The following is a 15,436-nucleotide window of genomic DNA, read 5'->3' on the forward strand; positions in this document are numbered from 1 at the left end:
TGACCAGCGCACTATGTGGACTCTGAATCTGAGAGCCATCAAGGTCCAAGCCTATTATTGGGACGAAAGATGTGGCAGTTTCCTCGCTTGTGAGGAAATGGCTGGGTCACAACAGGTATGTGGATCTTATCTTATGGAAGGGTGCCGCAAGACAGTGCAATTCTTGTTTTTGGGTGACGCGTACGTACATTGTCTACCACATCTAGCTGATGCAGTGGACCGTCCTGTAGAGAGAAGGGTTTTGACAACTATTGACAACATCCAAGCGTCGTCTGTGGTAGTATAAGACTAGATGCTAGGTCGGTCTTCCCTAGAGTCCTAAACTGGTGATATGAATTCGGAGTCAGGGACTCAGGGTGGCCGATGAGTTGTACCTGAGGCCTGACTCTGCCAGCCCTAAACATCACATGACCGGAAGCCGCTGCAGAGTCCTGACAGCCTCCAGGTCCGCCTTGGCATTTCCCCCAAATGTATGACTGCACCTCAACGAAGTTCGGTGGCTAGCTGTATCAGCAAGTAATGCGAAAGAATGTCCATCCTAATGTGAACACTGCACCGTGGTCCTGTCAGGTGAACCCTTGGCTTGGCGACTGCCACAGTATGACAGTAAGTGAATCGATATTACTGTTCCGCATACTCATCTAGTAACAAGTTACGCAAAATCGACATTCAGTATTTGCCTAGACAATGCTATACACAACACGCGGATATCGTGTCAACAGAAGAATCTGCTCTACCTCGAAAGTAACACCAAAACCAATCCCGAAGACTTTCATCACCCCACGTCGCTGGCTCGCAAACAGGTCGAGAATGAATTTCCGTTCTATTATTGCCTTGACACAGAGCGGCGCGCGCTCAATGGCAAAGTGAAAGTGACAACAGAAATTTTGACGAGGACGACATTGCGCTCCTTCCCGTCTGTTCAGGCGAACCCGCTAACTTCGACCCACTCAAGATTAAATGACGTTGCGGACGAATTTGCTCAGTAGTCCGTCTCAGCGGTGGGTTGGTTATAGGAAAATATAATGTTTCATCGAATCCAATTTCAGCCTGCTCTCGAGCAACTACCCGTACCCGTGATGTACCCGTCACAGTCGCAGTGTAGCCATTCTACGCTTGGGTACATTCACAGCAACTTCTGAGCCGTTCCACGCAAGGGAAATCCTTGAACTTCTGAATCGAATACCTGGTCTGTACATTGTCCTTCAGTCTTTATCCAAGCCAAATGGCGAGCGCCAAGCACTGACAAGCATCTGGACCCGTTCGTATGTCAACCTGTGTACTTGAATTCTAACTTCCAGCTCGGTGGTTACACAGATCCGCTTACAGCTGGATTTCAGAGCCCACTCGTCAAATTGAAATATTCCCGCTCAAACAGCTAACTGTGAGCTCCCCTCGTAGAAGTACGTTTTAAGTGTACCTTGCCATTCAGCACGAGCGTGACTGAATTCGGGCTGAGGAGAGCGTCATGAAAATCGCGCTCAGGCTGACAGCTGCAACTCAATCCTCAGCGAGTTCATACCAACATGCGTACTGAAGGTGCTGACAATTAAACTTTGCATGTTCCACAAACTATACTAAATGTGAATATTATCGCAAGTACGTCTATGGTATTACGGTACAGATAGTCCTAGCCATCCCATCTACAGGATCACGGTGGTGGCAACTTGTTGCATCTCTGGGGGACTTGCTTGAGCAAGGTGAAGTAGACGGGTGCTGATGCAATCAAGATTGAAACCAATGCCTTCTTGGTATATGACCTTCTCGGTTTCCGGTCCTGCTATGCCATCCTTTAAACTATTCTTCAGTTTCCTTTGCTCTTGGACTAGAAACGGGAGCAATCAAGTCGCAGTCTGTTATCACATCAAAAATACTTACATTCCATGACCGCCAGTCTCTTTCTCCAGCTTTGGTCATTCAAACCTTTGGCTTCTTGTTCTTTCTAAGAAAACAGTAAGCCATTAACTACGCGCAACAAAATCGGTCTACTCACATCCAAAAGTGTGTAGTGCAACTTTTCTACTTGATAGCTGCATTCTTCCGCCAAAGCTACGCCGTTCTGGTCGTCATGAGCAACATGTCCTTCGAGAAAATGAACTGCGCTGTTCATGCCCCTGAGGCTAATGGTAGTTCGAATCAGTCGTTGCAGCAAACATGGAGCATGAACGTACAATGCTAGTTGTGCGCTATCTTTAGCATCTCCGTATACAAGCACAGGTTCACAGTAGTTGAGCAGAGCTTCAGTACTCTTGTACCAGGCGGCGAGCAAGTTATGCATGTTAATGGAGGAGCAAGTGTTAAGTGGTAGAAGTTAGGGGTTGTAAGAGAGAGTCGTTCAAATTGGAGCTGTTTCGATATGTTAGCTGGACTTTATAATGAACGTTTGAGATTTCTGGAGGTGCATCTCATTAGCGAACACGTCAAGAATATACAAGAACAAGTTTACAGTCTTATGCACAGAACAAAAACGCAACAACTCAGCCGGTTCGCCATGGGGTTGTGTCATTGTTCTGATGACTGACAAGTATTTCGCAACCACGACAGCGTGTCCACAGTAGCCCACAGCACGTAATTTTTACCAACGCGCCTGCCTCGATTGTATAGTATGATTTCTCACACCGCTGCATCGCAAACAAGAAAATGCTGCAAGTTGGCAAGGAGCTGAAACGAAATTGAATGGATTAAGTTTGCAACCGCAGCTCAATGAATAACAAACTTGAGGTCTTAATACCAAAAAAGGAACGCGACAACTACTTTCTCGTAATCAGACCAACAATAGTATTACTCACGATAAGTTTTGAACACTTCAAAAAACTCGCTAAAGCTTCAAAAAACTCGCTAAAGTCTTTAACAAACTCGCTAAAGTCTTCAACAAACTCGGCCAGAAAGCCATCAAGACACACGGCACACACGGCATCAGAGCGGACTTGGAAACACTTAGTCAAATTTTAAGGCATGTATACTACACAAAAATATATAGATGTAGCTAGGTATCTAATGAACGAGATATAACAAAAAAGAAATGTGTGATAGTGAGGGAAACACGAGATTCAGAACGGAAGTATGAGAGAGTGAGAGTGCGGGCGCATGAGCTGGGAGGTAGAGTTAGGGGATTCCGTTTGATCCGGCGTTCGAACGCTGAATGTGTGACAGCAAGGGAGACACAAGCAGTGTAAGAGGGCGGGAGCATGTGCTAGGAGATAACGAACATGTTGGGGGATTCTGTTTGATCCAGCATTCGAACGCTGGACGCGTGACAGCGAGGGACACAACAGCAGTGTGAAGGGCGGGAACATGGACACAGGTGTGTGGGGCTGGCCCGGCCGGGAGATACAACAACAGCCGGTAACAACAGACTACAAAAGAAATTCATAAGTCAGATTATCTAGATAGCAACAGCAGCAAAAAAACGCGACAGCAGAAAGCAGCAATGATGATACAAAAATAAGCCGCTAGCGGACAGTATGATAGGAAGGGGAACAACAGCAGCAAACATGTCAGCTATCAGACGCAGAAGCGGTACTACCGCTCTGCGTCATCTGGTGAAATTGAATCTTCAGGCGCCACATCTCTGCCTCCTTGTCAAGCGCAAGGGCCTGGGCCTCGTGCACTCGGACATCTGTCTCGCGAAGGCGGATTTCCGCGTCCTTGGTCTCCTGCTCTCGTTGATGGCTGGCGGCAGCTTGCATGGCCTCATGTGCGCGCGCCTCGCGAAGATACTCGTACTTCTTCGTCTCGCGATGGTAGTCCTTCTTCACATCAAGCTTCGCGAGGAAGCGCTCGTGCTTGAGGTTATGGCGTGATGTGACGTCCAATTGAATACTCCCAATCTCACCATTGACCCTCTCAACCTGCTCCTGAATGTCGGACTTTGCTTTCTTCTTCTTCGACCCTGTGGTCTTCGGTTGCGCTGATATTGAGGTCTGGAGGGTCGGAGACGCAGGAAAATCTGATGATGAAGTGTTGTGAGTCGTCGATGAAGGTGTCGACGAGCTACGAGTCATCCCTGGCGACGACGATGCAATAGACGAAGGTCTGCGTCGTGCGTCGTAGCCAGAGGGCCCCTGAGCGCTGAATGCTGCACGGCTGTCGTAGAAAGGAGTGGGTGACTTCTGCGTGATTGAAAAAGGGATGGGGTGGTTAGGAGGAGGAGACGGCGATGATGGGAGTTGTCGTTTTTTCCCGGCAACCTTTGGAGGGCTGTTAAGGTCATAAGTAGGGTGCGGGGCATCAGTGTCCATATTGTCGTCATCCAAGTGGTCTAGTGCATTGCCCAGAGGGGCACGGAAAGCAGCGGAATATAAGTCGTCGTCGTCGTCGTCGTCGTCAAGATCAGGAACATTGCCCATAGTGGTATCGAAGTCGGCATTTGGAGGTGCCGGAGGAGCAGGAGGAGCAGGAGGAATAGGAAGAGCAGGGAAATGAGGAAAAGCAGGAGTGGGAGCAGTGGGAGGAGCAGAAGGAAAGGGAGCAGGTGAAGGAATGGGAGCAGCGGGAGCAGGCAAAGGAATGGGAGCAGCGGGAGCAGGCGAAGGAATGAGAGCAGCAGGAGCAGCAGGTGCTAGCAGACGAGGATCAATTTGTGAATCAGTAAATGGGCGGCTATGAGGAGGCAGAACATGAGAGGGGGGCTGAGCCCTGGTAGCACCCCTGGTATGTGCGGAGGGGCCAGCCCTGCCACGCGGACGTACTAGCGCGTACATGTCACCAGCATGGTCAACGCCAGGCTTGGACGATGTAGTTTTTGCTGCAAAGGAGGGATTTGAGTGCCAGATGGCGTCGAGTTCCTTGTACCATGGAAATTCGCGACAGACTTCTTCTACAAATTTGAATCGGTCAAACCGCTAAACAAATAAATAAGAATGCTCACCTTGTAGATTTTTAGCGGAGGCGTCATCAAGAGGGACTACACCAGCACCGGTTGCGCTGAATTTAGCCTTAAGGGGCTTATATTTGTTTTTGAGACTAAGGATCTTATCAGCGCATAGTACAAAAAATATAAACATGACATACCTTGTGATACGGTTGTTGACAGAGTCACGAAATTTCTTCTGACTGTTTGCATATTCCAGCCCATATTTTGCGTGATGTTTGAAGATGACCTGAGCAATAACAGAGTAGATCTGAGACTTGTCCTTTCCCGAGGGACGAGCAGAAGAACTTGAATCCAGAGAGGGAGGTGGTTTCTTGCCATCAGAGTAGAATAAGATACGACAGTCGGGAGGGTGTTCGGTGAGCCAGGTGACCAAGACGTCAGTGAGAGTGTCATCACTCTGCCACTGAATCGTCAGCTTGGGTTTTGGATCGGGGGGAGGTGGTTGTATTTGAGATGTCGACGGCTCAGGATCCATCGCTCTAGAGCACACTGGAGGGTTGCCTCCAAGTCGTGCAGAACGACGGAGGCGTTGTTGGCGAACAGCAGGCATATTTCGAACTCAGCCATGGTGCCGAGCCTGACTTCCAAATTTGCCGCATGCGGCTGTGCTTGTTTTCAAGCTTTAGCGAGTTTTCTGAAGTGTTCAAAACCTATCGTGAGTAATACTAATAAATGAGATACAGTGGCTCAAAAAAGTGTCCCAATGTTTGTAGCTTTTCATGTAATTGCTATATCATGTGTCGAGACATGGGAATATGACTAAGCTATAGGGAGATGTCGGAAAGGTCTGCATCTCAGCTTCATTTCGGTTCCCTATACCGTGGGAAACTAATGACATTATGTGAAGATATGAGTATTTTAATTTGATGACTCATTGGGACACTTTTTTGACTTTGAGTTTTACTAATGTAATCTCTATAATTCTAGTACTGTGTGTGACCTCCTTCTGCTCCAATCACTTCTGCCACTCTTCTAAACATATTCTCTATCAATTTTGGGTATTTCTCTTTGGTGATTCCATCATACTCTGCTGTAACACTGTCTCATAGTTGGAATAGCCCCTACAGTGAATCTTGATATGCTACAAGTAATTTCTTGAGTGATTCTCAGGGGTATTCAATATGTTTGATGTCTTGGGTCTATGTTGAACATGATAGAATAGTAATATCATGGTTTGCAAGCTATTGGTGGCTTATTTAGAGGTATACTTGGGGTCATTGTCTTATCACAAAACAGTATCTTCTTCATTAACTCATAACTTCTGCATGCTTCTTAGCAGACACTCCTGTCAAATGAGTATTCACTACTCTGTATTCATCCTCCCCTTTGCTTCATAGAAGATTCCCACTCCATTTTATCTCATATAGTCCTATACCATCAAGTTTTGTCTTGAAACTTAAGGTGTTTATTTAACTTTTCTTTATCTTAATGATTGTCTTATCTATTTTAATATAAATTCCTTGCCATATGATTTCATCCTATTGATTTTAACCTTATCTAACTAGATAAACCTCTTTCAGCTATTAGCAGTCCGATATTTGTACTTGAAAGTAGCATCTTGTCTTTTATTTTTATAGGTTGGAGACAGAGGAATCTGTTTTTCTTGATTATAGCTTTAAGATGGGCTGTCTTGAGAGTCTGTCTGACTATTTGAGTAGAGATAGTCATAGGAATGATGGAAATAATCAATTTAATCACTTTATTAGCATCAGCAGTCTTTCCAATTAGAATATAGTGATTAAGAGATCTTAAGTCTTATAGAGCAACCTTCTAGATTGGCTACCAAATAACTTAAAGACCATAATATTACTATTCTATCATGTTCAACATAGACCCAAGACATCAAACATATTGAATACCCCTGAGAATCACTCAAGAAATTACTTGTAGCATATCAAGATTCACTATAGGGGCTATTCCAACTATGAGACAGTGTTATAGCAGAGTATGATGGAATCACCAAAGAGGAATACCCAAAATTGATAGAGAATATGTTTAGAAGAGTGGCAGAAGTGATTGGAGCAGAAGGAGGTCACACACAGTACTAGAATTATAGAGATTACATTAGTAAAACTCAAAGTCAAAAAAGTGTCCCAATGAGTCATCAAATTAAAATACTCATATCTTCACATAATGTCATTAGTTTCCCACGGTATAGGGAACCGAAATGAAGCTGAGATGCAGACCTTTCCGACATCTCCCTATAGCTTAGTCATATTCCCATGTCTCGACACATGATATAGCAATTACATGAAAAGCTACAAACATTGGGACACTTTTTTGAGCCACTGTATTTGTTGAGAGCCGATGAACCCGAGGACAGAAAGGCCGAGAAAGGAGGAAATGGGACTACGGCCGAAGAGTAAGGCAGCTCGAGGTGCGAGCGCCACCAAACGGAGATTCCAGACGACGTGTCAACGTCGGCTATCTTTTTCATTCGTTTAGTATATGTTTTTAGGATCAAGGCTACGAGATTAAAGTTACGATGACGGTTAGATACAAGCAAGCGTCTGGCAATAGGAGCGCAAGATGATTATTTTTCGGAAGTTCCCTATGTATAATATATATCATATGTTTTTCTCCGAAACTCAGAACAAGTCCGCTAGTTGTGCTTTGTAAGCACGCGCGTTCTCGGCTCGTGTTCTCGGCTTGTAAGCCTCAACACTCCCCCTCAAGCCGAGCTCATGCCCAAATCATTGATAAACTTACAATGTTTCGGCTTATATAACGGCTTTGTTAATACGTCTGCGATCATCTCATCAGTGTGGCAGTACTGTTCTTGAATCACTCGATCTTGGATCTTTTGCCTGATGTAATGGTCTTTCACATCAAAATGCTTGGACCTCGCGTGGTACTGTGGGTCTCGCGCTATTGCGAGTGCGGACATATTGTCTCCGTGGAGAATTGTTGGAGCTTGTTGAGGTAAGTTTACCTCTTCAAATAAATTTCGGAGCCATACTATTTCACGCGTCGCGTGTGCCATTGCAGTATATTCTGCTTCCGTCGAGGAAAGAGAAACTGCGTTTTGTTTTTTAGAGCTCCAAGTTATTGCTCCATCTCCAAGTTTGAAGACGTATCCTGATATTGATATTCTATCTCTCGGATCGTTCGCAAAGTCTGCGTCTGACCATCCGACAAATCGAATTTGGCTTTTGTCAAGTTCTCTGGTCCCTTGATATTTTATCCCGAGTTCTTGCGTTCCAGACAGGTATCTTAATACGCGTTTTGCTGCTACCCAATGTGCTAATCCAGGGTTTGCAGTAAATGTGCTAAGTCGCTGTATGGCATACGCTATGTCTGGGCGTGTAGCTACTGCCAAGTACATCATGGATCCGATCAGTGACGCATAACCGTTATTACGGTTTCCCTCCTGGTCAGTCTCTTCTTTTTCGAGTATAATTTTCGGATCTAGCGGCATCCCTACTGAATTACATGACTGAAGACCTTGTTTTTGTAGGATCGATTCTATATATTTTGTTTGCGTTAGTCGGATTGACCTATTTGGTCGATCTCGAGTGATTTCGATCCCTACAATCTTTTTTGGTTCTCCTAGGTCCGTAATATCTAGTATCTTTTTGAGTTGCTCCTTTAATTGATCCATTAGACTCGGAGTATCCGCGAATAATAATAGGTCATCGACCCATACAGTTATTATCTCTGTTCCTTTCGCAGATTCTCTGATGTACGTGCATGGATCTGACTTTAATCGTCTAAATCCTATGTTTGTTAGGCGGCTATTCAACTCAAGGTTCCATTCGCGGCCCGACTGTTTTAGCCCATAGAGGGTTTTTCGTAGTCGACATACTCTGCCGGTTCCATCATTGTAGCCTTCGGGCTGTTCCATATAGACTTCTTCTTTTAGCACGCCATTTAGGTACGCCCCCTTGACATCCATTTGTTGTATCTCCCAATTGAGACATGCCGCTGTGGACATCATGGACCTTATTGTCTCTAGGCGCACCACCGGCGAGAAGGTGTCTGTATAGTCCATTCCCGGTATCTGTGAGTACCCTTTGGCTACTAACCGTGCTTTGTATTTGACTATTTCCCCTTCTTTATTAGTTTTCTTTACGAGGACCCACTTATTCCCAACTAGGGTGCGATCTTTCGGGGGATCTACCAGCTCCCAAGTGCCCATCTGCTCTAATTGGGTAAGTTCTGCTCGCACTGCTTGTTCCCACTTTGGCCAATCATCTAATGTCTGTGCTTCTTTTAGTGATCTTGGCTCATGCGGGTCAAAACTGCCATTTGCAGCGAGCGCGGCAAGGACTATGTCCTCCTGATAGAGTTCTTCCTCGAGCTCATGTCGTTCGTACTCGAGGTAAGCCCATTCTGGCTCTGGGTCATTTAATTGTTGATAGTCGTGTCTTACCGTTTGTCTTTTTGATCTTCTAGGCATATCAACTTCATCTTCGTCTTCAGGGGGACATTCCCTTTTCTTGGGTGAGTTTTCGTCGTCTCCCCTTATATAATCATGCTTATCTTCATTTGAACTTGGATGATTACCAGATTGCACGTCGATTTGTTCTGTCTCCCCCTCACGTTGTGTATCGGGTGTAGAAGGTGTTGCGCTAGTTGATGCCTGCGCGTCTACACTTTCTATCTCCCCCTCGTGCTGTGCATCGAGTGTGGAGGGTATTTTGACGTGTGTTAGGAACTTAAAGTTCCGTGTTATACGGATTTGGTGCGTACGGGTATTATAATATTTTATTGCTTTTGATCCGTCCGCAAATCCTACAAAGATTTGCTTTATTGACTTTGGACTCATTTTAGATTGATTTGTGCCCTCTTGGAGCATGTATACCGGTGCACCAAATTCCTGTAAGTGTGATATATTTGGTTTCTTACCGTTCCATAGTTCCTCAGGTGTCGCGCCTTGTAGCGCTCGTGTAGGTGCATGATTTCGAATATATGCGGCATGTGATACCGCTTCTGCCCATAAAGATTCTGGTAAGTCTTTTTCAATTAGCATTGCTCGTGCCAGTTCAGCTAACGTTCGGTTGAACCTTTCAGACACTCCGTTTTGCTCAGGTGAGTACGGTGCTGTTGTCTCAAGTTCAATCCCTTCGTTCTTACACCAGGTTATTAGATCATTATTCACATACTCTGTTCCGTTATCGACTCGGAACTTCTTCGGTTGGTTATTCCAGCGCTTTTTCAGGTATGTCGCGTATTGTTTAACCTTGGTGGACGTCTCATTTTTATGTTTCATGAACTCGACGCTGCTCCTTCGGGAGCAGTCATCAATAAATGAGATATAATATTTCGATCCACCAACCGACTGTACCCTCGCTGGTCCCCACACATCACTGTGTGTGAGTTCTCTGAGTGCTCCGGAACGACTATCTGAATCTCGCGGAAACGAGTCACGTGTTTGTTTTGCCTGTATACAGGCTTCGCATTGTGGTATGGATGAGTTTTCATCAATATTTAAACCTTCCACTAATCTTTCCTTTTGTAGCCTTTTAAGGCCGCTGAAAGCTACGTGTCCATAGCGTTTGTGCCAGGTAAGCCAATCTCTGGGTTGCTCTTCTCGGGCAATGTTTACTTTCGTTACTGACTGTATTTTTGCCCGACTCTCCAATAGATATAATCCATTGTACAGCTTCCCTTCGGCAATTGTGCGTCCTCCGCGCACTTTTAAGGTTGCCTTCCCTTTGCCCATTATAGCGTGTCCTCCCTCTCGGTCTAAACGCGTGATAGACACGAGATTATTCGAGGCACGCGGCACATATAGGACATTTTTAAGTTTGCAGGTTATTTGCTGCTTATTTATTATACTTACTAGTTCGACTGTCCCGCGTCCTTCAGCTTTTAGGGATTCATTAGTGATCCCGCTAACTTTGTGACCTTTTAGTGGGACATAGTCCGTCAATGCGGACCGAATCTTAGTAATATGTGATGTTGTTCCTGAGTCCGCCAGCCAATCATAATAGCTAAGCTTCTCAAATTCATCACTATTGTTAGATACATTGACTTGGTCATCCATATTCAGGTCTTCGAACTCGACTTCTGTCTGGTTCTCGATCTCTGTTGGTTCGACCTGCATCTCTTCGCCGATGAAGGCTACATCATTTTCCTCCTCATATTGCGCGTTATCCGCAACGACATCTACATCTGTTACAATGCGCGCGTTGTCGAATTTTCCACACTTCTTTGGAGGGAGTTTGGATGGGCCTTGACCCGCCTTTCCTCCGCCTTTACTCCAGCAACTTTCTTTAGTATGTCCCGCTTTTCCGCAGTTAGAGCATTGCTTATCCTTGAACCAACATTCAGCTTCAACATGACCCGTCTTCTTACAAATGTGGCATTTCTTCACGTCTTCTCGCTTCCTTTTTCCTAGATTCCTTCCTTTGACAACAAGTGCGTTCTCCTTTCCTTTTCCTTTGCCATCCTTCTCTTTCCTCCGCGAGTTCTCCTCTAGAATAAGGGAGATTAACTCGTGCGACGTAATTGTCTTCGTGTCGCCCATCCTAATCTGATATGTTGTGGTGAAGGTATCCCAGGATTCCGGTAACGACGAGATAAGTACAGTGCAGAAGTCGTCTTCCGTCACCAGACTTCCCATCATATGTAAGGTTTCCTGTATTTCCCTCATGTTTTTGACATGTGTGGGGATGTCATCGCCTTCGTCAGCGGTGGTTCTGTAGAACTTTCGCCGCCATGTGGTTATCGCCTGTTTTCCTCATGATTCTTTCACGATTCTCAGTTGATCCCACATCTCTTTCGCCGTTGAGGCTCCAGCTAAGTGAATCATTTGGCTATCACTTATTGACAGCTCAATCACAGTCTGGGCCTTACGGTCTTGCATCTCCCATTTAGCTATGTCAGCTTCCCTCTGTGCCGAAACGGGGTCTGGGCCTCGCGCAGGTTTGGGGATGGTACCTTCAACATACCCTACTATTCCTTTTTCGAACATGATGGCTTTGACTCAGCGTTTCCAGCCTAGCCAGTTAGAGTCGTTCAAATGCTCGATCCGATATAACGATGATAGCGAGGAGCCAACGGCAGATTGGTCCGTCATTTTGGTTGGTTAGTCTTCGTTTGTTATATGTTTTATTTTGTTATTTGCGCACGAGCAGGGCTCATAACCTTTTAGGATCAAGGCTACGAGATTAAAGTTACGATGACGGTTAGATACAAGCAAGCGTCTGGCAATAGGAGCGCAAGATGATTATTTTTCGGAAGTTCCCTATGTATAATATATATCATATGTTTTTCTCCGAAACTCAGAACAAGTCCGCTAGTTGTGCTTTGTAAGCACGCGCGTTCTCGGCTCGTGTTCTCGGCTTGTAAGCCTCAACATATGTTTTCATCAAAAAGGCCAGCTGGCGCACTCACCATATAAAAGCAGCCATCCACCATCGAAACATCTCAGATTCGTAATCCGAATACTGAGATGTGAGTCTTCTAATGTAACGTTTGAGTACGAGTACTAACGTATAACGTAGCTTACCTGTCTAGGTAAAAACATTCGTCAATAAAGAGATTCATAATCCGAATACTGAGATCTTACCTGTCTAGCCTCGCGTGAACGCCCTGCTATACACACAATAGGTTATGAGCCCTGCCCCGGCCATGGACACAACGCTCCCTGCTACCAGTTCATCCCTGTTCAATGTACCCAAATTAGCCGAAGACGGCACAAACTGGATCACTTATAAAGAACGTACCTTGACGGCGATTGGAGCACGAGGATTGATGCGCTATGTGGACGGCCGGGCAGTAAAGCCTATACCATTCCTGATCGATGCGAAAACCGGTGCTGTGACCAAGAAGGATGGTACTGTGCCCACCCAGGCAGAAATCGACGACCTCGACAAAAAGCTAGACGAATATTATCAGCGCAACTCCCTAGTAAAACAACAGGTGTTTAGTACCATTACGGACAGACTCCTGTTGCGAGTCCAAAAGCTGGAGGCTGCATCTGACGTCTGGAAAGAGGTGTGTCAGATTCACAAGGGCAAGACAGAGTTGGTCCAGATAGACCTTAGACGACGGATGCAAGAGACTCGATGCGAAGAGAACGGGGACGTGCGTACGCACTTTAGCGAAATGCTGCGCCTGCGCGAATCTCTCACGGGAATGGGAGCGTCCATAGACGAAAAAGACTTCTACGCCATTATCATAGGCTCCCTCCCAGAATCATACCGTCCCATCCTATTGTCGATTAATGCAGCGGCCAAGATCACCAAAAAGGTCCTAAGTACATATGAACTTGTCAATGTTATCACCGAGGAATACGAGCATCGTTTGCTTACCGACAGACGCCCATCCAAACGAGGCACAAACTCTGCCCTTTTCCGCACGTGCCAACGATAAGAAGTCCAAAGGCGTGGATGGCGCTGCGCCCCACTACAACCCAGACGCGCTCTGCCAGAACTGTGACCGAAAGGGTCATTACAAGAGCGAATGTTGGAGGAAAGGTGGAGGGGGAGAGGGCCAAGGACCCAAGCAGAAGGCTAAAAGGGGCGGATGCACCCAAAAGCAGAGTGCTAATGCGGCTGCGGCCAAAGACTCCAAGGCCCAGGACAATTACGCCTTTGCAACGTCAGACCTTGCGAGCGTAGCAGAAGCTATGCACTTACCTGCTGCGCGCCGTGGAGCTATAGTTGACTCCGGCGCGACATCCCACTTCTGTCCGGACAGGTCCAAATTCGAGACTTTCGTCGAAATACCTCCCCAAAAGGTCTATACTGCAAACGATTCCAACGTTAGCGCCACAGGTCGCGGAGATGTGAGAATCGACTTACCTTTGGGCTCCAAGAGGACCACTGTGACCTTGAAGGACACCCTATACACCCCCGGTATGGCGTTCACCCTCATATCCACAAATCGTATCGCATCCGCTGGTCTAGCAGTCCTTTTTGAAGGACGTATGTGCAAGATTCTCTCATGAGGTCCCCGAAGGGACATCATTGCGGAGATCCCACAGGTGGAAGGGCTGTACTCTGTTGGGACGAAAGGGAGTCAAGGTCACCACGCTAATGTGGCCAAAGAAAAGCTTACCCTAGGCCAGCTACATCGTAGGCTGGGACACATCGGCCAGAATGCACTTGCCGAAGCTGTGAAGAAAGGCTTGGTGGTGGGAGTAGACCTGGACCCGCAGTCCAAACCCGAATTCTGCGATACCTGCGTGAGAGCTAAGTCAGCGCAGCAGTCCTTCCCGAAAGAGACAAAGACACGTGCACTCACATATGGGGAGATAGTCCATACGGACCTCTGGGGACCGGCGCAAACAATGAGTCTGGGCGGCTGTAAATATTATGTCAGTTTCATGGACGACTTCAGCCGGCAGACGCGACTCGAGTTCCTCAAGCAAAAGAGTGACGCACTTACCGCGTTCAAGTCCTACGAGGCATGGGTGACGCGTCAGTCGCCAGGTGTCCGTGTGCGAAAAGTCCGTTCGGACAGAGGAGGAGAGTATCTGAGCGCCGAGTTCGACCAATACTTGTGTCAGCAAGGTATCGAACGGCAGCTAACAGTGCACGACTCACCCCAACAGAATGGTGTTGCCGAATGCCTCAATCGCACCCTGGTCGAGCACGCGAGAGCGATGCTCCTGGGCAAGGACATGCCAAAGTATCTGTGGGCAGAGGCCGTTAGTTATGCCACATGGCTCAAGAACCGCCTACCTTCACGAGCCATCCCAGGTAGCACACCCTATGAGATGGTGCGCGAGTCCAAGCCGGACTTGTCGCGTGCCCATGAATTTGGGACGACGGTCTTCGTCCATGCGTTAGAGGCCGGTAAGCTGGAGGCGAGGGCAGAAGAAGCAGTCTTTGTGGGGGTAGACGCTGAGAGTAAGGGATACTGGATATACTGGCCTGGGAGGCGTCAAGTCACGGTCGAAAGGAATGTCACCTTCAGGCCGATCCTAGCAGCTGATGGTGTGCCGGACGAGGGGGAGTCTACTGCTGTTAACGAACATAGCAGTGGCAACGGTAATAAAAACTCACCTAGTAGCGTCCAGCCCATCACCATGCCACAGCAACCTCAACCTTCTACTCCTCAGCAACCTCAACCTTCTACTCCTCAGCAACCTCAACCTTCTACTCCTCAACAACCTCAACCATCTACTCCTCCAATGAGGTCAACGAGGGCAAGACCACCCCCCGGATACTATGCGGCACTAAACGAGGGCCAGACGGCTGCCCTAACGATGGAGAATCTGTTGGAGGCATCAGAGGTAGACCTAATGGATGAAGAAAACTATCTTCACCTTGCCTTGGCCGCAGCAGAGCCAGAACCCACCCTACAGCAGGCCTTAAATGGTCCAGATGCCGTTGAATGGCAGGAGGCGGTGGACTATGAGATAAGTCAGTTGGAGAAGCTAGGTATGTGGGAGGTAGTGGACCCACCTCAAGGCGCCAACATCATACCGTGCCATTATGTCCTGGCCACTAAACGCGGACCAGACAGCGAGAAGCTGAAGTTGCATGCCCGACTCGTGGCGAACGGGCAGAGGCAGAAGCTTGGCATCAACTACTTCGACACCTTCGCCCCCACAGCCAGTATGATAACAATCCGGATGGTCCTAGCGATGGCGGCTCAGCGAAA

At 47.0% G+C, this 15,436-nt stretch overlaps 2 protein-coding genes across 2 annotated transcripts; both read right to left on the reverse strand.

The window, feature by feature from the left end:
• Positions 1-1,543: 1,543 nt before the first annotated feature.
• F5891DRAFT_1069703 (uncharacterized protein) lies at positions 1,544-2,700 on the reverse strand. The gene is made up of 5 exons (XM_041363249.1): positions 2,447-2,700; positions 2,172-2,392; positions 1,994-2,120; positions 1,879-1,942; positions 1,544-1,825 (listed from the first exon to the last, which is right to left on the reverse strand). Exons 2-5 carry the CDS (start codon positions 2,276-2,278, stop codon positions 1,644-1,646), a joined length of 480 nt encoding a protein of 159 aa, XP_041218081.1. The 5' UTR covers positions 2,279-2,392; positions 2,447-2,700; the 3' UTR covers positions 1,544-1,643.
• A 7,676-nt stretch (positions 2,701-10,376) lies between these two features.
• On the reverse strand, positions 10,377-10,865 carry F5891DRAFT_964321 (uncharacterized protein; the record flags this gene model as incomplete). Its single annotated transcript, XM_041376086.1, has 2 exons — positions 10,377-10,643; positions 10,719-10,865. Coding segments are annotated over 2 exons (414 nt in total), but the record flags the coding sequence as incomplete, so codon positions are not given.
• Between the last annotated feature and the right edge of the window lie 4,571 nt (positions 10,866-15,436).

This window comes from Suillus fuscotomentosus (assembly GCF_016647785.1).
Source record: "Suillus fuscotomentosus strain FC203 chromosome Unknown F5891scaffold_128, whole genome shotgun sequence".
NCBI lineage: Eukaryota > Fungi > Basidiomycota > Agaricomycetes > Boletales > Suillaceae > Suillus > Suillus fuscotomentosus.